Source organism: Glandiceps talaboti, chromosome 8 (assembly GCF_964340395.1).
Source record: "Glandiceps talaboti chromosome 8, keGlaTala1.1, whole genome shotgun sequence".
Classification (NCBI taxonomy): Eukaryota; Metazoa; Hemichordata; class Enteropneusta; family Spengelidae; genus Glandiceps; species Glandiceps talaboti.
Window position 1 is genome coordinate 15,777,697 of NC_135556.1, and position 22,191 is coordinate 15,799,887.

A 22,191-nucleotide genomic window follows, 5' to 3' on the forward strand; every position below is an offset into this window, starting at 1 on the left:
ACTTGCTTGAAATGTAGATTTATATTGAGTCCCGTGTCACACTGCAAAACAGCACGATGTTTAAGATGTGTAATTTACTGAAACTGTGATTCTTCACCATCTACGTAACTTATCTTTAAAACATACATGTATTTGTGTTTCATTTTGTTCAAGAAATGTACAAACTGCATTATCTTCTAAAGAGAGAGAAAAAACATTTATATTTGCTTATTTACATACCGGGATATTTCAAGACAGGTTGGGTGTTATATATACACAGGAGCCGTTACGCAGTGATACACGAAACCCCGTGTAACGGCTCATGTGTATCTTACTTGATACTGTGTTATTTATACCGCTCTACATGCATATATATCGAACACTGTTTACTCCAGTACGTATAGACATATTACATATACTGAGTTTATATATATATTATATATATATATATATATATATATATATATATATATAATATAGATTGCAAGATAATTTTAGACTATAATTACTCAAAACAAACATGTCATAACGATTTAAGATAATAAGTTTTTTTTTTTTACTTTTTGTTACATTGAAATGGGTGTAAATTTTAAAAACATGATACGTTTGAAACTTTTTGAATTTAATAGAGGATTTGTCTTTCTGTGATGTCATGTCATGTTATCACAATAAACCAATTAAACCAATCTATCCTCAGTTTGTCTAAATTTAGCTCCCTAGGTATGCGCGCGCACACACACGCACACACACAGATATATATACACAGATATATATATATATATATATATATATATATATATATATATATATATATATATATATATATATATATTCCTTTACATTAAGTTGTCAATTAAAGATTGACAACAAATTAAAGACACCGTGACATAAAAAAAACCCCGCAAGGTGATGTGGGAAAGGAACACATTTCATAAAACTACAAACTGGTCATCTGGCAAGCTTATCTCTCATTTTTCGAAATTCAACATAATATTATACAAAATGCCGTCCATGATAGACAACTCAGTGATAGTGGTTAAAATAACACCTTTTATTATTTCAGTCGATCCAACCGACCGACCGTCAGTTAGAGACAGACAGACAGACAGACAGACAGACAGACAGACAGCCACAAACGCAGACACATACACACACATATAGACTAACAAACAACAGCAAAACAAACTAAACAAACAAACAAACAAATAAACAAACAAACAAACAAACAAACACAAACAAACACAAACACAAACACAAACACAAACACAAACACAAAAGTTGAGTTTCCTTACCAAAGACGTTAACGTCAAAACTACAGTCTGCAAACATTCCGCTATCATCGGTAAAGGTGTACGTCACTGTTGTAGTCCCAATATTAAAAGTATCTCCCGAATTATGAGTACTGGTTGTGTACACGGTGCCAGAATTATCCGTTGCATCAGGAGGTGTGTAGGTCTGTGTAGCATAAGCTACCCCTGCGTCTGTCACTGTCATTATATCACTTGGACAAGATGTACCAATTACTGGTGCTTCGGAGTCTGGAAAGTTATGGAAAATTATCGGTTTAACGAAACTTTTCGACGAATCTCTAAACTCTTCAAAGTTCAACAAAACGTAAAGATGAGCGTGTGGTGTGTTTTTAGGCGTAAAAAGAACAATACAAAGAATTTTGATGTTATCCAAGTGTACGTGTACGACCGTAGTTTACAAATTACATCATCCGGAAATTGTTGCTAATAATCCAATCCCACTCTCTGCAACATGGTGTAGTGTTGTACAGTGCAGTGTGGTGTGGTGTGATGTGGTGTGATATTGTAGGGTTGAGTGCAACGCAGTGTAATACTAGTGCATTGTAGCTAGTGTAGTGTAGTGTAGTGTAGTGTAGTGTAGTGTAGTGTAGTGTAGTGTAGTGTAGTGCAGTGCAGTGCAGTGCAGTGCAGTGTAGTGTAGTGCTGTACAGTACAGTACAGTGTAGGGTAGTATAATCTCGGACTACTGTTACGAGTGATCTGAAGCGTTGTGTAGTGCAGTGTACGTAATGCAGTGCAGTGTAATGCAACACAACACAACGGCGCAGTGCAGTGTAGTATAGTGTAGTGTGGTGTACTTCAGTGCAGTGTAATGCAACTCAGCACAGAACAGTGCAATGCAGATTAGTGTACTGTAGTGTATTCTAGTGTAAATTAATCAAGTTAGTAGAATTCCTTACCAAAGACGTTAACGTCAAAACTACAGTCTGCAAATATTCCACTATCATCGGTAAAGGTGTACGTCACTGTTGTAGTCCCAATATTAAAAGTATCTCCCGAATTATGAGTACTGGTTGTGTACACGGTGCCAGAATTATCCGTTGCATCAGGAGGTGTGTAGGTCTGTGTAGCATAAGCTACCCCTGCGTCTGTCACTGTCATTATATCACTTGGACAAGGTGTACCAATCACTGGTGCTTCGATATCTGGAAATAAAACGAAACAAATTATATGGGTTGGGGATATTGTTATTTTTCAAATTGTAAGAAGTAAATGCGCGAAAATAATTTTGTAACATTCGTAGATTTCCACAGTATGTTTATAGTCACTTGCAAGCATTACAATTAGTGCATTCGTCTCCTAGAAATGTTCCACGTCCACTGATCCCATTGGCCGCAATTTGAATGCACTTGCATGGAATACGGTACAAGTAGTTTTTTTTTCTTATAGGTGAGCCATAAACTTGAACTATACAAATGACACAACTAGGGTTGTTTGAAGAGAGCGTCAATGTATGGTATCCAATCAAGAAACACATAGTTTTTATATCGCTTTGGATATAAAAACTATTCAAGTCCTGTTTGACACTTTTCACTTATCACGTGGGACATATAGTAGTCCTCTTTTAAATATATTTTTCTTTTCATAGTTGATTAATGTTTTCTCTCATGGCTGCTATGTTGAGACAAGAGTACTTTTACATCATACAACTGTATTTGGAATGTAGTGGCGTTTAGTATAGCGCGTCGTGGTGATGTGATGTAATCTTGCTTTGAGTAGCTATAGAGTAGTGTCATCTACTGCAGCAGTGCATGTAGTGTAGTGTAGTGTAGTGTAGTGTAGTGTAGTGTAGTGTAGTGTAGTGTAGTGTAGTGCAGTGCAGTGCAGTGTAGTGTAGTGCAGTGTAGTGTAGTGTAGTGTAGTGCAGTGCAGTGCAGTGTAGTGCAGTGTAGTGTAGTGTATAATGTAGTAATGGGTAGTGCAGTGTTGTAGTTTAGTGCGGTGCTATGCCATGCAGTGCAGTGCAATGTATACAGCGCAATGCATGTAGTGTAGTGTAGTGTAGTGTAGTGCAATGCGGTATAATGCAGTTGTGCGTTAACGTTACAGTGTAGTGTAGTATTGTAATGTATTATTGTAGTGTAGTGTATTGTTACGTCCAGTCGAGTGTAAATTAATCAAATAAGTAGAATTCCTTACCAAAGACGTTAACGTCAAAACTACAGTCTGCAAACATTCCGCTATCATCGGTAAAGGTGTACGTCACTGTTGTAGTCCCAATATTAAAAGTATCTCCCGAATTATGAGTACTGGTTGTGTACACGGTGCCAGAATTATCCGTTGCATCAGGAGGTGTGTAGGTCTGTGTAGCATAAGCTACCCCTGCGTCTGTCACTGTCATTATATCACTTGGACAAGGTGTACCAATCACTGGTGCTTCGATATCTGAGAAAATCAGTCAGAATAACGTGTGAATTTCTTATAATAGTCATTAACTGTTCAAGTTTCAATAAGAAACAAATAATGTTGTAATAGTATAGTACAACTTAGTACAAGTCTTGATGAAGAACATCTCCCTAGAGTAGTAAAATGTCATGAACATCCCAAAATCTCCTTTTGGTGTACAAACATACTCTGTATTACATATAACATTAATACAATATAAACCGTAACTCAGTAAGCCGTTCTTTTAAGCGAAGCATTTTTGTTCAGTTAAGTTTGCACTAAATCAAAACATTCACGAATTTGAATAAGGGACACGGCGGCGACTAGATCGCCATGGCGGCCACATCGTGAGTTGGGAGGGGGGGGGGGGGCAACACACGGCAAAATGGAGCAGGTGTACGTGGAAGCAGTCCTTTTTCCTGACCTCAGATTTGAGAAATAGTATACATTTTACGGTTTTCTCATCAACGTTAGTTTAAATATTAACCCTGGGTCCCCCCTCCCCGATTAAAAGTTGCTCAGTACACTCATATATGCTATGAGTAATCTTATAAGGTAATTGTAACCATTTTTTTGCAATTCATGTTAAGCAGGGTCCTACAAAGCACAACCAATATAAATACAAAGACATTAGACTTTGGTTTGAGACAGAATGATCTCCTTTTTTTCGTAAAATGCGGTTTGATGCGTTGGTTTCGAGTTCTATGAGGCTCCTCTCCCATGATACACTTTAATATAGTCGAAAGATCACTTACCCCAAACTGTTATTGCAAAGTCACAGTTCGACGCCAAACCATCGTTGTCCAAAAACGCGTAGCTTACGGTTGTCGAACCAATAGTGAAAGTGTCCCCCGAGTTATGAGAACTTGACTCGAATACATAACCCGAATTATCGGTGGCACTTGGAGGGGTGTACGTTACAGTACCATACGGCAGACCTGGGTCGTTTACTGTGTCTATATCCGTGGGGCAGTTTGGGCTGATCACAGGAACTTCTACGTCTGTAAAATTCGAATGAAAAAGAGCGAATATTTGGGGCTTGTTCTTTTCTTTGGTTCTGTTGTTAAGTTGTCGTTGCCGTGGTGATTTATATTGTGTAGCCCTATACAGAACACTTGTCAAGTACAATGAATACAACAACATCGACACTGCAATTTTGAACCTGAATATTAACATTGAATTGAATTGCATTCCGTTTTCCCAAACTAGCAAAACAATACAATGGATAATATTTCAAACGAACTAGTTAAGTGTAGTCACTCGATTTCCAGAAGAAAACAAAAAGCGATATGGTGGCAATATATGTGACAGTTAAGGCCTTCTCTCCGAGTCAAAAACTTGACTTGATTTGATGAAAGTACAGAAACTTATATATCACATGTACCACGTATAGTACAGACGGAAATTGTACAAAGTATTCACAAATAAATGATTCAGGGTGCTGGACATTCAAATATGTTCTGAGAAAAGACTTACTTTAAGACAACTTACCAAAACAAATGGATGAGAATTCCATGTATCCTGTACCACACACTGAAGAACATGTAAAACTTCCCGGGTTGTTGGTACACACTTGGACACACCCTGATGTGTAGAGGCTACATTCATCAATGTCTGCGAATGCAAAAAAAATAATATCTTGAACTCTTAAAGAAAATAACTTTACAACTGTTTGGTTTTGGATAACCTGAAATAACTTTGAATCACACAGTTGAGAAGGTTCAATCTTAGGCAACGGTGGGTTTTGATGTCAGAAACTATTAACTGCAACCAAACAACAAAAATGAATTTCGAAGGCGAAAATTATGACGTGAGTTTTCGTATTTGTACATTGTATTGTGTAGTTTGTCACATGCACTGCGACTCAGTTGACAAGCGCACTATGCATTGTGGGTATTGGGCATCAAATACCAAAAGTCAATTCATCATTTTTGCAATCTAAATTAATCATTGTTGTTGCTAGCAGTTAGCTTCTGCCAACAGAGTTCACTGTCACCCGTGGCTCAATAATGTCATCATTTCGTAAACCGTATAACGGCCTATGATCTGTCTTTGCCCTTCATTTTTTCATAAGTAAAGCGCCACCAACGACTGCATCTTACAGTTAGCAATTTGTTGATTTTTTCAAAGTAAATATTAACAGCTGATTAAACGAAAACAGGACAAATATTTAACACCATAACTGATTGTCATGCTCTAAAATATTACTTCTTATCATCGAATCACTCTAATAAAAAAAATAACAAAAAAAAATGAGAAATACAAAATGAGAAAATTTATTTTCTTATGTAAAAGTTGAATGAAGTTCACTGGAGGTTTAACCTGTCTGTGTCCCTTTAAAGTTATTTGAGCACTCAGTCTGCTATTAGCTAGCCAACCAAGCTTGTTATTTTGTACATGAAACATACGTACAGTAGAACCACCACTATGATATATAACGAACGTTGTTAATCGTTGCCCTTAGCATGTTCTCTGTTTTTGTCTCGTATTTTGTATTCCTCCATCGATAGGTACATTGCATGTCATGAAAACCAAACGTCATAACTTCCCTTATTTACACAGCATAGATTGCACATCTGACATATTGATATGACTGTCCGACACGATAAACTGTTGTTCACTGTGAATGGGGACCTTACTTTTCTTCGTTCCGGGTTGTCGACAGGTTCCATACCAGGGCCACCAATGGTCAGTATATGTGCGTTAGATGTGAAGGGACTATGACGACCCAAACATTTTTATAACTTTGATCGTAAAGCATTGTGCCCCAATACGATAATGAAGGGTAATTTAAAAGTTTACAATAACACTTTGCATTTCACGTTCATTTGAAAGAATGAGACTAAGTGCTCTGTGTTGCTAGTTTTGAAGATGCCGTGACTACGAGTTCAAACACTGCTATATGTATAATGTTTATCCGCCCGAAGGACTTGTAGGTTAATTCAGTATTATTTATGTTAGCAGTTAGTCCTGTAACTGTGTATTGTCGTAAGCGGTTGTTTAAAACGTTCCGTCCACTCAAGAACAAAATTAATGAAAGGTCCCCTTGTCATTTTTAAACTTTCATTATACCTATGATTCTCTGGTACTTCAAAATGGCCTTCTATACTTACCAAGCGTACAGTCGTCTCCGCCTGGAGTTTCGTCCCATCCAGTACAACATTCGTATAACCCTCCACCAGCATCACACACATTCGTCCTGTATTTTGAAATCATGGTTGATGTCTTTAAGTATTTAATAGCCAAAAAATATTCCAAAGACTTCCAAGGCAACACTTTTATACATAATTTAGTGATTGCTTTCATTTTAAACTACAGTTTTGAATTTTTTTGTAAATAATTATCAGTCCTTTGACAATTAAACTATAGTGGCCAAAAAATCATGGCAAAACGTGTTCAAATAATTTGAGCGGGAAAATTGTGTCGTCCTCTTGTTATCAGTATTTATTCTGGCGGGAAAATTGTCTCGCCCTCCCGTTATTACCTCCCAAGGGCAACTCAAGAAACTATTAAGTGACTGACGCAATGCACTCATGACCGGCGGTTACCTCTAACATTGAAATCTAAAATACTTCTGCGATTTGGCAGAGAGATTCAGAAAATAATACGAACTGTGACCGTGAGGAAAATGACAGATCCCGCAACGAGAGAAGGAATCACCGTTATTTTCACTTGCTGTTGTTAACTGTTACCGTAAAGGTTGTCGGAACTTGCAAAGTTGTGAACTATGTAGATAACTGTTACCGTAACGGTTGACAATAAACTTCCAAAGTTGTGAATGATGTAAAAATATCCTGCTAGAACCCACATTTAGCATATAAAAATCAGGATGATTAAACTTGGTGTTTTTACTTATACATATGTACGCAAATAATCTCATACACAAGAGATATACAACATTAACTCGTTGTCAAGACAACATAATGGAAAAGTAAACTTACCCTGATGGATTTAATGCACCCAGTAAGCAATCGAAATTAATCCACAAACTAAAGAAAAATAGTGATATCACTTCGTTCCTACAGAACATACTGACAGATAGATTTGCTTTAAGTGTAAAACAGGGTTTTTTCTTTGCCTCAAGGCCTAGGAATAGACAGTAAACGATGTCCGTGTCTTAGTATATTTCGATTTGTGGAGAAATTGAAGTGATGAATAAGTACTTGAATAAATATAAAAGTCAAATTTGGAAAATGACCACTGCTTCGTTTGTACCATGTAATGTCACAAATCGATCACTGCTAGTCTGGTCGGTTGATCTCTAGATCTTGTTGACCGCTAATCATCGATACCACACAAATACCAACGTAAAACTATTTTCCGTCGCGAAAGCATTGAGTATTCCTCGCCTAATATCCAAACAAAGTAATTGTCCGATGTTACGGCACTATATTGCGACTTTTTAGCCTCACTGGCTAGATACAAGTGTTAGAGTTCTTGGTGAAAACGTAAGTTTGTGAAACTCAAGTTTGGTCGATGTACGCACACATGGATATCATGGTTACAGGGAGATTCTTTCTTGATATGTTTGTTTAACGTTGTTTTCATTGCAATGACACTAGGCATTCCATCATTGAATTTATGAAGGTCTTTTAAAAACTTGAAAATAAAGAAATATGTACCCTGTTGTTTATTTGTTTACCGACCTATCGTATTAGACAAATTAATGAAATTAGAAAGAATCGGTAATGTGAAAGTTCTGTAAACATTGATACAAAAGCGTTCACGGGGACGCGTCACAGTTGCGAAGGCGACTCCCAAAAAACTGCAGCCTTTATTACAGTTTCTCATTTGTGCATTCTTTGTACACTAGAAAAGGGGGTTAGAGCACGGAACACACAAAAGACATTTTCTTCAAGATCTCGGAGTAACTAAGGCGGGAAACAAACTTTGCCTGAATACGGTATTGTAGACTTTAGGCAACAATGCTACAGTAGTGTGTGTTCTGTTGTTGTTATGCGACCCGTTCATTGATTGAATCACCTTTGTGACTGTTAACCAGTATAGATTTCTTAAGTTCAGTTACAAACATTATCACTTGATCATTACTTGAATGCGATAAATGATTTGGCCATAGGAATAGTAAATTAATTGTATATTTATTGTGTGTCCATGGCAATATTCAAATCACGGTAATAGAACCGTGCGTGAAATATAAAAGTGATTCGGGAACAGTGTGATATTTCAGTTTTCCCGTACGTGTAATTTGTACAAAGTGAAGTTACACCCACCATCGACATCGAAGCTGGCTAATAACGGTTATGCGAGTAATTTAAGTATTTTATGAATTTGTAAGGTCGAATAGAACTAATGGATGTTACATGTAATAGGGCGTTCGTGATATTTCAAAGACACCTGTGATGATCATCATTAAAACCGTTGGGTCGGTGTAATGAAGGTGAGGTTAGATGTGGTGGAGCGGGAATGATGGTCTTAGTCAAGGTAATATCAGTAGAGCACCCGTTTAGTCTTTGGGGTATAGCCTTCAGCTCTATCTCCGCCAAGTATTAGATCCAAGCACGTGCATGACCCTCACGTATATTCAATTTGGTGTTAGTAGTGGGAAACAACCAGATTATTGATATGGTGGTAGCGGTGCGATAGAAGCCGTTTATCATCGATCGAGGCTGGTTGTGTAATGTACTGGAAAATATTGAATCTTAATGAACTTCTATAACTATATCTTGGTCGATTTTGAACGAATCTGTAAATAATCATAAATAATAACATTGTTTTTTCCTTTACTTCAAAGCCTGTGAATTCCCATCATTTATCAAACCCGTCACTGAGGGCGTGACTGTAAGGCAAAGTTCTACAAGGGCTGAGGTTGGTGGCACTGCTGACAAGGCAGTTGATGGAAATAAGAACAGTAATATGAGAAGAGGCCGGAAATCTTGTACTCAGACCAACAAGGAATTCCAACCATGGTGGTTGATGAAATAAAGCGAGTCACGTGATATCTACAAAGTCGTTATCACCAACAGACAAGACTGTTGTTATAAGTACATAAGTACTGTTGAAGGACAAATGCTACAATTGGTCAGTGTGAATACGCTATATGATTTGTCTATGTTTTCTATAATGCACTTTAACAAAATTATATATCTGTGTGTGTGTGTGTGTGTGTGAGTGTGCGTGCGTGCGCATGCATACATCATTGTCATCATCATTGTCATCATCATTGTCATCATCATCATCATCATCATCTTCTTCTTCTTCTTCTTCTTCTTCTTCTTCTTCTTCTTCTTCTTCTTCTTCTTCTTCTTCTTCTTCTTCTTCTTCTTCTTCTTCTTCTTCTTCTTCTTCTTCTTCTTCTTCTTCTTCTTCTAGAATATAGGAGTACATTCTTGAAAACAAATATTATTATGCTCCCACCATAGGGGCGCTATTTGATAATCATGTTACCTAGCTTTTTCAGTTTCTAACAAGTATTTTTAGTGTGTAAGCCTTTATATTGGGCATTCTAATGAAACAGAGCTTTGAAAATATTTTGATCTCACATTTAGCCAATAACGAATTGGTTACCCTATTAGAACGTAAGATATTAACATGCTTGTATATAATGTTCTTAACTCTAGTGGAAAAGGGATGGTGTGTTAGAGCCAATATGGGACGATTGTTGTTACTCTTCTGATCATGTCATTTGATACAAGCTTCCCTAGACAAAGATGACACCTTATGTAAAGCCGCATTGGTAACCGACACTGGATAACCACGTTGATGGAAGTACGTGCAAAATTCAGCAGACCTTTCTCTGAAATCCAAATCACTACTACTAGTACAAATACGATGCAAACGAAGTAATTGTGAATAGGGAATGGAATCTTTACACTAACATAATAAATATACATACATACATACATACATACATACATACATACATACATACATACACACACACACACATACATACATACATACATACACATACATACATACATACATACATACATACATACATACATACATACATACACACATACACATACATGCAACCGCTAACACATACTATGCCTATATACTCAGCTCTTCATATTTTCTTTTGACAAATTCATGTTAATATGTTACGTATAATAAACTGAAACTACACATTGAAAACACTATTCAACAAATAACAACACAGAAGGCCTACAGAATGAAATAAAGACAGCCTAAAAACTAATATGAGAACATGAACACAGAGGGCACTACGTTTTGATAGTTTTTTCGCATACTTATAGTTGACAAAACCTTCAGAATAGGAACAGACTTGAAATTCGATTCTTACAAATGAAAAATCAGCAAAAATGGAGTTGTTATATATCAAATCTCCAAAATCTGTATACAGCTTATGATAGTACTGTAGAATTAGAAGTTGGTATAAAATAATTTAAGGCTTGGATCTGCCAGCAAAAATACTACTGTTTCTTGATTCAGAATCTGCGTTAATCCATCAACGTTGTTTATTCTTCTTCAACATTTTGTGTCTCGTCTTCTTTCCCTTTCCTTTTCTTATTTACTTTGGTCCAAATATATCCCGGAACGAGGATGACTCCACTCAGCAGACCAAATGCTCCAAATACGAAATAGGCGTAGTCATAGTTGTTGGTGGCGTCATAAACTCGTCCTGTAAAAAACAGTGTAATTTCATGTAATTAAGTATTGTCTTCAGTTTAGAAGCACTATTACACTAATACAGCATTTGTAAAAGATTTGAACACAGAGAATGCAAGCTCTGACTAGTTAATGCTACTCACCTGCAACGGGTGCCCCGATGACCAAACCAATCCCAAAGAAAAGCATCACCATAGCGAAAGAATCATCAACTTCAGCCTTAGCTTCAACTTGATCAACTTCAGCGTCGAGTTGCTGATTAGTAGTTTGTTTCTCAGGGCTAACCAGATAGGAAGCACAAGAAAAGAACACAGAAAAACACATCCCTGAACCTAAACCAAGGAGCCCACTCAAAATAGCAAAGCCTGTGTACGTATATGCAAGTTGGGGTATAAAACAAGCAATGCCAATAACGAAAACACTCAATATATACGTCGTGATGCAGGAAAATTTCAACCAATTCCCGAGGAAAATACTAAAAAATCTGCCAACTAAGCTACATATTCCACTTATAGACACAAGAAATGCAGTTTGCTGCAAAGTGCCAACTTGAGCTTCAGTTGCCCGTGATTGTAAATGCATCGTCGCTCCACTGACGGTGAGTGCAACAAACAGTACAGAAATGAGGTACATGACAAATATCGGTGAGCAGCATAATGCAGAAAAGCGTTTACTCAACGACTGTTTTTGCTCTCTGCGACTTTCTGGGACATTAGTCGCTGTTTCTCTTAATTCAATTTCTTCTTCCCTTGATCTCAAGTTCTTACTAACGGGCCTCAAGAGGGCTCCACACACACACAGATTGGCGATGACTGCAGACTCAACTAGTAAAGCTCCACGCCAACCAAACTGGTCAACACAGGCTTGTGTTATTGGTGGAAATATAAAAAGTGCTACACCAGGCACTAACATGGCGATTCGGTTGACTAGGTCAAACTCTTTCTCCTTCGGAAAATACTTCTTATTGGTGACTTGGGCTGGTGAGTAACTGCCTGCAAAACCCAGTCCTGTTGAAAGAGGTGCACATGACGTCATGAGCCGATTAATTATGTGTTAAAGCACGTACCTCAGCCAAGGGGGTGGGGATGGGGATGGGGTGGACGGTGGGGGTCTGTCTGTCTGTCTGTCTGTCTGTCTGTCTGTCTGTCTGTCTGCCAGTATGTCTGTCTGTTTTGCCAGCAAGATGACTCAAAAATTGTAAATGTAGATGGATTTTAATGAAACATAGACTCATAGTGGAAAAATGGTCCATGAAACAATGACGAATTAATCAGATTTTGGTGGAGATCCATGGCTATAGTGGCAACTAAAAAGAAGTAAAGTTGAACGTTTCCTGTTAATTACAAAATATTTTCGATTTAGATGACACTTTGTGGAATGATTGCCTGGCATTAATAAATTCAATGGATTTTGGTAGAGACCCACGTTTACCATGATGGCAAATTAACAACAAAAAATAAACATGTCAGAATGAGTCAAGTGACTGACGTGTATAAACGAGTCTACGTTACTCATAATAGCAGGTTCACATGCATAACCAGTAATGAGTTTTATTGTTGTCATGGTGACAATGTATGAAGACAATATGAAATTCGACCTCTTTGTCAAACTATGTCACAGTTACACAAGATGTCAGATCCAATGCAATGGTATCATTAAGATTTGTATAACAAGATTACCATGGCAAACAAAACATCAAAGAAAAAAATCACGTCTTTTCGCCAAAATGTTATCAAAATTAAACGCATCCACTGTTTTTGTGAGTGAAGAATCCAATAGCATCTCCAAAAATCTATGGTTACTATATCAACCTAAGTATTACTTCTGCCGAAATTTATGTTTCTTCTTGCTCATAAATAAAGCCATTGCAGTTGTCAGTAGCGTAAATCAAAATTGTGAATGGAGATGTCCATTGTGCCAATGTTAGTAAACAAGGCAATTTGTTATGAAATATGGTACCATGAATTTGCATAACTAACATTAGCCATCGAGGTCCAACTATTGGGGGCGCCATTTTTAAGGTATAACTTCTTTATTAGAAAAAACTACTTAGCGTTGGCAAAGGCATGTGCCCTACGAACTGCCCTACTGACTGCCCTACTGACTGCCCTCTGTTTTGAGGGTGAACACTTGTTTGCTTCTATGATCGTTCTCATTTCAGATATGACTCCATGCTATGTTATTCAAAATTACAGAATAATCATCAACTCATCGTGTTTTTTTTAAAGATACATACCTGTTACCAGCCCGAGAGTTACATAAAGAAAGTATATACTTGTAGCAAACGAACTAACGAATGTTCCAATGGCTGCCACAGCTCCAGATATCATCACTGTTTTACGAGCTCCAATAGCACGAGCTAAAAATGTGCCAATAAACGCTAAAATGAAAATCAAAAGAAAGAAAAAATAACACAACAGTTTAAAACACACGCAATATTACAACAGAATTTTGCACTTGTAAGTTGAGATTGTGATGACCAAGCAATTAATTATCGATATGTGACCTGCCTGACGAATAGTGAACTTAGGGCATATCAAAATTACTACCAGACCAGAGTGACTATAGAGTTTCAGTTACAAATCATGATGTTTGTTTAACTTCTCACATTAAAAAAATAAGTAAATAGATATGTATTTAGATACATTTTATCTCATTGTGAACACAACTCAACATCATGTCGTCCTGTGGAACAGGGAATATTCAAACACAGAACTGTTTATTTGTGTTCACAGTGAGATAAAACGTGACATTTCATGTGCGTGTGAGCTATCAGTGCCTGTATTTTGAAACTCTACAGTCTCTCTGGTTTGGTAGTAAGAATGGTTTCTTTCAATCAGTATCGTTCGGTTCCATGTTGTTATCAAAATAGCTTACTCTCTGGGGCTAAGGGGTATTTAATTTATACCTTGTTCATCCTGAACGTCTATTTTATGTCTGAGGCGACAATAATTCCCTTTTTCCTAATGTGAAACGTGCATCTTTCTAGAGGGTCACTTTAGGATATTTCCTAGAGTAATTTGATTGTTTTATTTTTGTTTTATTTATTTATTTATTTATTTATTTATTTATTTATTTATTTATTTATTTATTTATTTATTTATTTATTTATTTATTTATTTATTTGTTTGTTATAATTTTCATGATGTAAATACTATATAATATCAATTGCGTAATATGTATTAGAATATAATAGCTATGTTTTACCGAAAACGAAGGATATATACTGCAATGATAAAACCCATGACGTTTCCTCTGCTGTTGACTTGAACTGACTTCTAAGTTCCAGGAAAAGAGGACTCATCCCATATCCAAATGTTGAAATGAGAGCATCGGTTGTGCCAGCCGACAGAACGATCATCAAACCCCAACCTCCACCACGAATAATCTGCAGAAGGCTACGTGCACGTGGTCTAGATCTGTATGTGGAACTAGTTTGAATTTCCATCCTCTCGAGCTCGTTGTACTGTTCCATTTTCCTACGGTGGTAACCAATCAGGATTGATCTTAAAGTGGAGAAATGGGTATTCATTTTTGGGAATAAATTATTATTATTTATACTTGAAAAAAACCCCGCGAACAGTCCATTTTTATTACAGTAACTCTTTAATTGCAAAAACCACACTATACAAATATGTAAAAAAAAAAAAAAAAAAAAAAAAAAAAGTGTGTTATTGTGCATAAGGAAGTAAAAACTGGGTAAACATAACCATCAGTATGTATATCCAGCCTGTCTGAGCATGCATCTGTCCCTTCCCATAACATTACCAAGGCATGTATTAATAATTTGATTACTTGTGATTACAAGTTTTATTGTTAGCTGTAACTCGTAAATGATAATTGTTGTATTTGTTGTTCGGTACAAGTGGAGCGCACATTTCATAATTTTCAGCCGGGACGATTTTTGATCATTGTGGAGAAAAGTATTTATCGTATCCTTTTCAATTTTGACGACAATTTGGACATTCTAGTGTCGTTAGCCTAGCCCACCGTTCTAAAGTGAAACCTAGTACGAAATACCTACTTCACTCTGTCGCCGTGTAATTATGCGACCAGCGCGGCGACAGAATGCTCCCAGACATGTTATAAACCAATGTTAGTTCACCGTAGTCTGGTTATTAAAAGTTATAAATTATAAGTCAGTACAATACACGGTGTCTCATCGAGGTGATATACGGTGACAAGTTTGTGTGATTTGAGTATTACAAAACCCCACAAGTGTTTACAAAACCTGATCAAATAGTGAGAACTTCTATCGTTGATTTATTTTTGAGATTGTATTATCATACAATGGAATGTCACTTAAGCACTTGTCCTCTGACAAGTGTTCGTTTAGCATGTTTACTGATCTTGCCCTTTCCCCCTGTCGTTAAAGAATTCTGATTCGAAACATCGATGATTGTAAAGTTGTTAGGGTTTGTATTACCTATATCTTTTGCACTAGGATTTCACATCAATCATATTAAACACAGGGTGTCAAAATGATTTTCGCTGTACGGTATTATCATTGTTGAATGCAGTTATACTTATTTCGCATTTGGCGAGGTGGAGGGACGACACACATTTTAAACATATGCGGGGAGGGGGGGGGGGCTTGGAATGTCTGAAAATGGATGATAGTTGTTGTCACAGTTACGACGCCTTGTTTAATTGAGAGTGACCGTGTAAGCTCGTGTTTTCCCACAGTCCAAGTTCGGATTTGGATTAACATCTGGGGAAAAGAACTTATCAAGAAGAACAGTGGGGAAAGTTGGTCCAGAACTAGAAAATGATCATATGTAATCCTCAGTATTCAACTTATAAGATGCACTAATACGAGAACCTGGGACTGAAACATTAGCTTAAAAACGCCTTTCTATTGTTCTTTTTAGCGGTAAGGAATGTGGCATTCATCTTTAATAGCCGTTGAAGGTTGTTGAAGGGCGTGCGAGAATCCACCCACACTTACACGACGGCGTCACATCTATATCGGGAATGTAACGAAGGAACTATACTGTTAAAATTCTGTCAGTGCTGTTATCAAGTGGCGGTCACAATGCGTCTTCCAACAATGTTGATTTTCTCTTGATTAATTACCTACAATTGTAGATTAAATAAATCAAACTTAAGATACCATAAACTAGGTTTAACCTGGTACAGTCATCATGAAGTCGGGATGTTTGTAGTAAAACCTGCACCAGTTGCAACTGGGACATTTTGTTCATCAAACGACCAAAGCTATATTCACTACAAATTGGTCAGTTACAGACATTGCATCTATTAATTAGTGGTCAATATTATCCGTAGGTAGTGTAGTGACGAGTTCAAAGTTTGATTTTGAATCTAGCACCATGTTTAAACTGCACTTAGCTTCGATCAGACGACCACAGCATATTTATACGTCCCTGATATTCACTGAAAATTTTTAAATTACAAATAATTAGACATTTATATGTTAATCAGTGGTCGATATTATCCATACGCAGAACAGAAACAGGTTGAAATCCAGATCATCATGAGGGCACTGATTTTTGGGTGCGGGCCCAAAAATCAATTTGACTTGATTTATCGTGTATACAGCTACACAAATACGTTTACCCACAGGTGATCCAACACATGCGCATGCATGTTTTCATGGAATGTTTATTGATATGGAACATGTGGGCAATGACATTTTTTAATTAAATATTTTATCCTCGGCCTCCTTGCTGTAAATTCTGTTCGGTCATTTTGTCTGCAATCAATGTTTTAAAATCTACATTTCTTTCACCGAGACAAAACATGTACAGAGTATAAGAAAACCAAAACGATTTCTGTATCACAGGTATGTGATATGAATGTCCAAAGTGCGCTTGGAAAGTACACATTTACAAATATGAGTTTGCTGAATACATACGGAGATCAGAGATTGCATATTGCGTCTGGTAGCTAGAACTTGTGAGAAAGTCTATGAGTTCGATACGACAAGGTCGTGTTCCCACTTTAAATTGAATTTAGATTTAATTCTTCGTTTTAGTCCTCCATAGAGGACCTTCATCAGGAATAGATGCAGGTAGTTTTAACTTACAAATATGGTTACATCTACGACCTTCCTTCACGAGAGAACTATATATATAATTGAATATTTCAACGCAATCATGGACAAATGTAGTTAATGCAAATATAACTACCGCGGTTTTTTTTGTGGTGATGACTTGATGATATTTATCATACAACTCCATTCTAATCTCTTACTTTCATATACACACCCACATTCACATCCATGTCATAACTCGTTGTCAGGGGCAACGTGACGTGGTATTAAATACACTATTCAATGAAGTTAGAGTGTCTCAAAATATGTTAAGGTAGAACTCTCTTAGACGGCCAATATTAAATTCTCCAAAAATCAAAGTTCTTCAAAGTCTTTCTAAACTTAGTCTTATGAATCTTGTTTATATCTTGGAGGAATAAGAAAAGAAGATTTTTGGGTTCACCGTCTTGTTGTCAAGGAAATTGACAATCTTATATTTTCAATAGTGTTAATAAAGTATTCAGGGACCATATTGGGCACTAAAATGACTAATATCATTTTGATCCTCCCCCAAATGCATTTTGAGCATTTTTTAATCTTTATCCATCAGTTACATTACTGTCATGTGAATAATTTGGACAAGAATTTGACAAATGTATTCGCCCTTTGCCATATATGAAAATTAGAGCAGACTACATCAATCGTAACTGTTCACCAATCATAACTGAACGACACGTGTCATGGCTCCTGGCGTCATCAGAGTGCAGTGTCGACCAAAACAGATAATATTTCAAACAACCGTCGTTCATATATAACCAAATTGGTGTAAATACACAGGTCTAAATATAGATTCTGTAAAATATGGTTGGCATTTTCGAGTTATGTAACGAATTTAGTTGGGGGGGGGGGGAGTATTGCATGTACTTTGGTGGAATTCTTAACTCCAGGTTCTATGGTTAAATGCCATGTCTATCATTAACACTCCCTACTATAATGCGAGCCATAGTGTAAGTAGTTGACCACATACACATTTATAAAATTGTAGTGTTGACCATTAAGATGGTGGACAATTTGAAGGTTATGTAGACAATGCAGTGTTTTGTCACCGACACGGTCACCGTGGCTATCATAAAACTACCATTTATACAACGTACAGATCAACGCTCTTGGTGAAAATGTAATTGTGGTCACTGATTTGTTTGATACAATTTGTTTCGATAAATTTCACTAGTCTTTTATACGCCTATTAGCGATCGCTATCAGGTTTAACAATGCCATATATAACTATTGAGTTTATCCTCCTAGATCTAGAGGGGGCGTCATCGTTCAGGCCATTGTACGAAGAATTCATATGTTCGACTTTGTGTAGTGTTTGCTACATGGCACTAAACAGAACGAACACAGCGACACGAACACTTGTAAGAAATACAGCGTCTCCATCAAATACAAAATTTACCTTATTTTGGAAAACAAAACTATAATTGCTCAAAATTTACAAACCGAATCGAGTAAAGACAAGATTTTATAATTTTTAAATGCAAGATCTTTTACATTGTAATATCACCATGATTTTGTCACGTAGACAAATATGAGTGGAAAAATCATCCCGTGTAGGGCTTGTAGGAGTACAAAATAAGATTTAAGTTGGCTAGACTTTCGGCGAGTTCGACGCAATGTAAGATTCGCGGAGGCGCAAACCTATGGAACTTGTGTCATTGAGTTATGACAGTATTTGTAATCATATACAACACTTTTGTAATCGATTAATTTACGTGTACTTGTAAACAGATTCAAAACATGACAATCGCGCATTGTCTAGAGGTCGAACGCAAATCACTCATTGAGAGGAGTCGCACAGCAGATTTGAAGAAATTTCTGTCTTATGAATATATATTTCAATTTTCAAACCTTAACGACGCCTTTTTTTATTCAAAATAACGTAATTCATGTCAAGTATGTACCATGAACAAAACGATTGAAAAATTCAACTTTGAGTTCGAAGGATTACTACCCTAAAATAAAGTAGTTAAAATAATCACTTACTTCGATGCTGAGAGGTTTGTGAGGTTTGATAAAGGAGGTTCTTGATAGTAATGTTAGAACTTAGTTGGTAAAACTACCAAAATGTGACCATAGAGAACATATTAATTGGTTGAAGTAGTTGTAAGCTTTTGAATAACCAATCCATATTTGGAGGTGAATCGTCATGTAGATTAATTTACATTCACAATGGTTCGTTGGTGGAGCTCTTTGAAATTAATAGCTAGTGGTGCATGCGTATGTACACGTGTTCATGCATGTTTATCGATATGGTATTCCTCTAACATGTCGCTGGACATGATTCAGACCACTATTCGTTTGCCATATGTCTGGTAGAAATGGAAATTAATATTACATGCTATGTATTGACATGATAAACTGGAATATCAATGGCTGTGTATTTGTCTACAACAATAGAAAATGGTGCCTATTATCTGACTTAGTCAGATGGACATTTAATTGTTGGCTGTAATTAAATAAACACCGACACAGAGGCAAAACACTTACCGGGCAATATTGGTTTATATTGCTCCCCGGTTCATATCCCTAGCTCGATACACCCTGGCCATTTCCCCCTTTGCCAGGTGTATCACATCTCCGGTTAAGTTTCTATTTCATCGTAAATGGACGACGTAATTCATACATGTGATATATATTCGTATGCTGGTCAAAGAATGAAATTACCTTATGTAGTATACTATAAATCGTATACAAGACCGCCAATGCCGCTGTCTTGTGTATTATACATTCATGGAGCACAAAAAGTACCTTTGAATTCTTTTTATTATTTTTGGTACAAATCGTTGCATATTGGCACCATTAAAGGGTGATACGCTCGACAACCTAAAATTATCACAAACGCGAACAGCATGGTTTCCCTAGTTAAAAGGAACACTCGTGTCATAGGTTCCAGCAGCTGTGGTTATGATATGCTAAACAGTATGTTTCTATCTTTAGAATATTGCTTTGTTTGGAATGGTTCCAATTTATAGACCAGAATTCGCTGGGTATGAATTAAATTCAAACAATAAGCGACAACTATATTTTATTATGACTCAATGTCTGATAAAAGGATGGCTGATTTTTAATGTAAAACTCAACACACCTCCATATCACTGTTACCAGCATAATAAAAAGGTAATATTCAAATCACAACTTTCAGTTTGATATAAATATACATTGTTCACACATGGTTTGTCTACTGGGCAGGACGTTTTGTATGCTAATACATTGTCAAGTTCATATTTACAAGCAATATTACAGAGGCCAAGGTATAAATCTACATTTAGAGACTAAATGTAATGTTTAGTGAACTTACACTGGGGTGATCTGACACAAAGCTACCCCACTCTATCCACGGCTGAATCATGCTGGTGTCAACAATAGTGCATTTGGTAAGAGGAACCACGAAACGAAACAATACACATACACAATGATAGATTGTTCTCGATCAGTTAAACGATTTCACAGGTCAGCATTTGTAATCCTGGTGATATCAAGTGCTACAACTAAGTTGGTACCAGTCCGTGTTGACTGGTTCGGTATATTGACAAAAGAGTTGAGAGTGCGATTGTTTTATGTACAATAGTTTATTGGTATTACACTTTGAAGTACCCATGAAAGAATACTTGCCCAATATAACCAGTGGGTCTATTCCGTTGAAATTAGCATAGGTACGTTATAGTGACAGGAGACAGGCTAGCTGGCCCGCTGGATCATTGTTTTTAGATTTTTTATCACAGCATAGACAGGTGTATTATAAAAGCTGCCCAACATACAGTGAATTGAGTATGGGAGTGTCAGTACTATAGAAAACAGAACTGTAAAAGTATTGGGCGTCTTGCACATCACCATCATCATCATCATCATCATCATCATCATCATCATCATCACAACAACAACCCCACCCCCAAAGAATCCCAAACAAAAACAAAGCAAAAAACAACCCAACATCATAATCACCACCACCACCACCACCACCATCATCATCATCATCATCATCATCATCATCATCATCATCATCATCATCATCATCATCATCATCATCATCATCACCACCATCATCAGCTGAAAAAACTCATAGCAATATATATATAGACACTTTCTAACTGAAGAATTTTTATTTTTACTTACATGTAAAATTATGTGCAATTCACATATGGAAGGTAGATGTTGCCCAATTCAGACCATAACATTCGAAAGGGTATTTCAGTGATGACTTTACATTGCTACAACCATAAAACTATTCAGATGTCTAAGATATAAACTACTGAAGTAATCTAAAATTATCACCTATAAGTTCCAAATCTGGACAACAAAGTGTCGTAGCTCTTAACTGTATAAGTAGGAAGTAGTATTTCAGTGTTATAATGACAACGTTTGACGTACACACACACACACACTGTCCTCGCACATTTGCTGCATTATGAACTGACTGCGCATAAGAAAGCGTCCTCCTTGTGAAAATGGATTTGAACGTAAATATTTAGCTTGGTTGTACCAGAAAATAAGTACAATGGATGCAATAATTATTATAGTGATCTACCTTTCACAAGAGAGAACTGCCTTGAGACTTGACCATAACAGATGGAAGTTTAAGATTGATATTCAACTGTATTAAATCATTAAAAAAAATCAAAAGGAGAGATATTTGTTGCTACACGATTTTCAAGTTTGCAAAATAAATCACGGATATTCACATTTCGAAATGATCGAACATGACAGATGACCATTAGTATCTTAATAATCTACAATTACATGTATATTACATTATGTTATATTCATTGGACTAAATGCAGTATGACTACCAATATTATGATTATCGTATGTCCAGTATTTTTGTAGACTATGTTTGGATTCAGACTGCGATAGTCAAGTGGTCTGAAGTTGGGA

At 36.6% G+C, this 22,191-nt stretch overlaps 2 protein-coding genes across 2 annotated transcripts; both read right to left on the reverse strand.

The window, feature by feature from the left end:
* Nucleotides 1–36: 36 nt before the first annotated feature.
* Nucleotides 37–6,890, reverse strand: LOC144439254 (hyalin-like). Its single transcript, XM_078128529.1, has 7 exons — nucleotides 6,788–6,890; nucleotides 5,166–5,288; nucleotides 4,430–4,675; nucleotides 3,429–3,674; nucleotides 2,189–2,434; nucleotides 1,272–1,517; nucleotides 37–41 (listed from the first exon to the last, which is right to left on the reverse strand). The coding sequence occupies exons 1-7, from the start codon at nucleotides 6,888–6,890 to the stop codon at nucleotides 37–39; spliced, it is 1,215 nt and encodes a 404-aa protein (XP_077984655.1).
* Nucleotides 6,891–11,116: 4,226 nt separating this feature from the next.
* LOC144439255 (monocarboxylate transporter 13-like) lies at nucleotides 11,117–14,742 on the reverse strand. The gene is made up of 4 exons (XM_078128530.1): nucleotides 14,475–14,742; nucleotides 13,504–13,647; nucleotides 11,411–12,274; nucleotides 11,117–11,280 (listed from the first exon to the last, which is right to left on the reverse strand). The coding sequence occupies exons 1-4, from the start codon at nucleotides 14,740–14,742 to the stop codon at nucleotides 11,117–11,119; spliced, it is 1,440 nt and encodes a 479-aa protein (XP_077984656.1).
* Between the last annotated feature and the right edge of the window lie 7,449 nt (nucleotides 14,743–22,191).

What these genes read in the sequence shown, in the direction of transcription:
- LOC144439254 (XM_078128529.1), bottom strand. Translation starts at nt 6,890, where the DNA reads ATGATTTCAAAATACAGGACGAATGTGTGTGATGCTGGTGGAGGGTTA. An exon ending in CGGAGACGACTGTACGCTTG is followed by an intron (nt 5,289 to 6,787) that starts GTAAGTATAGAA and finishes TTGCATTCGCAG; the next exon opens with ACATTGATGAATGTAGCCTC. An exon ending in TTTTGACGTTAACGTCTTTG is followed by an intron (nt 1,518 to 2,188) that starts GTAAGGAATTCT and finishes ATAACTTTCCAG; the next exon opens with ACTCCGAAGCACCAGTAATT.
- LOC144439255 (XM_078128530.1), bottom strand. Translation starts at nt 14,742, where the DNA reads ATGGAACAGTACAACGAGCTCGAGAGGATGGAAATTCAAACTAGTTCC. An exon ending in AACTCTCGGGCTGGTAACAG is followed by an intron (nt 12,275 to 13,503) that starts GTATGTATCTTT and finishes CTCTTTCAACAG; the next exon opens with GACTGGGTTTTGCAGGCAGT. An exon ending in CATCGGGGCACCCGTTGCAG is followed by an intron (nt 11,281 to 11,410) that starts GTGAGTAGCATT and finishes TGTTTTTTACAG; the next exon opens with GACGAGTTTATGACGCCACC.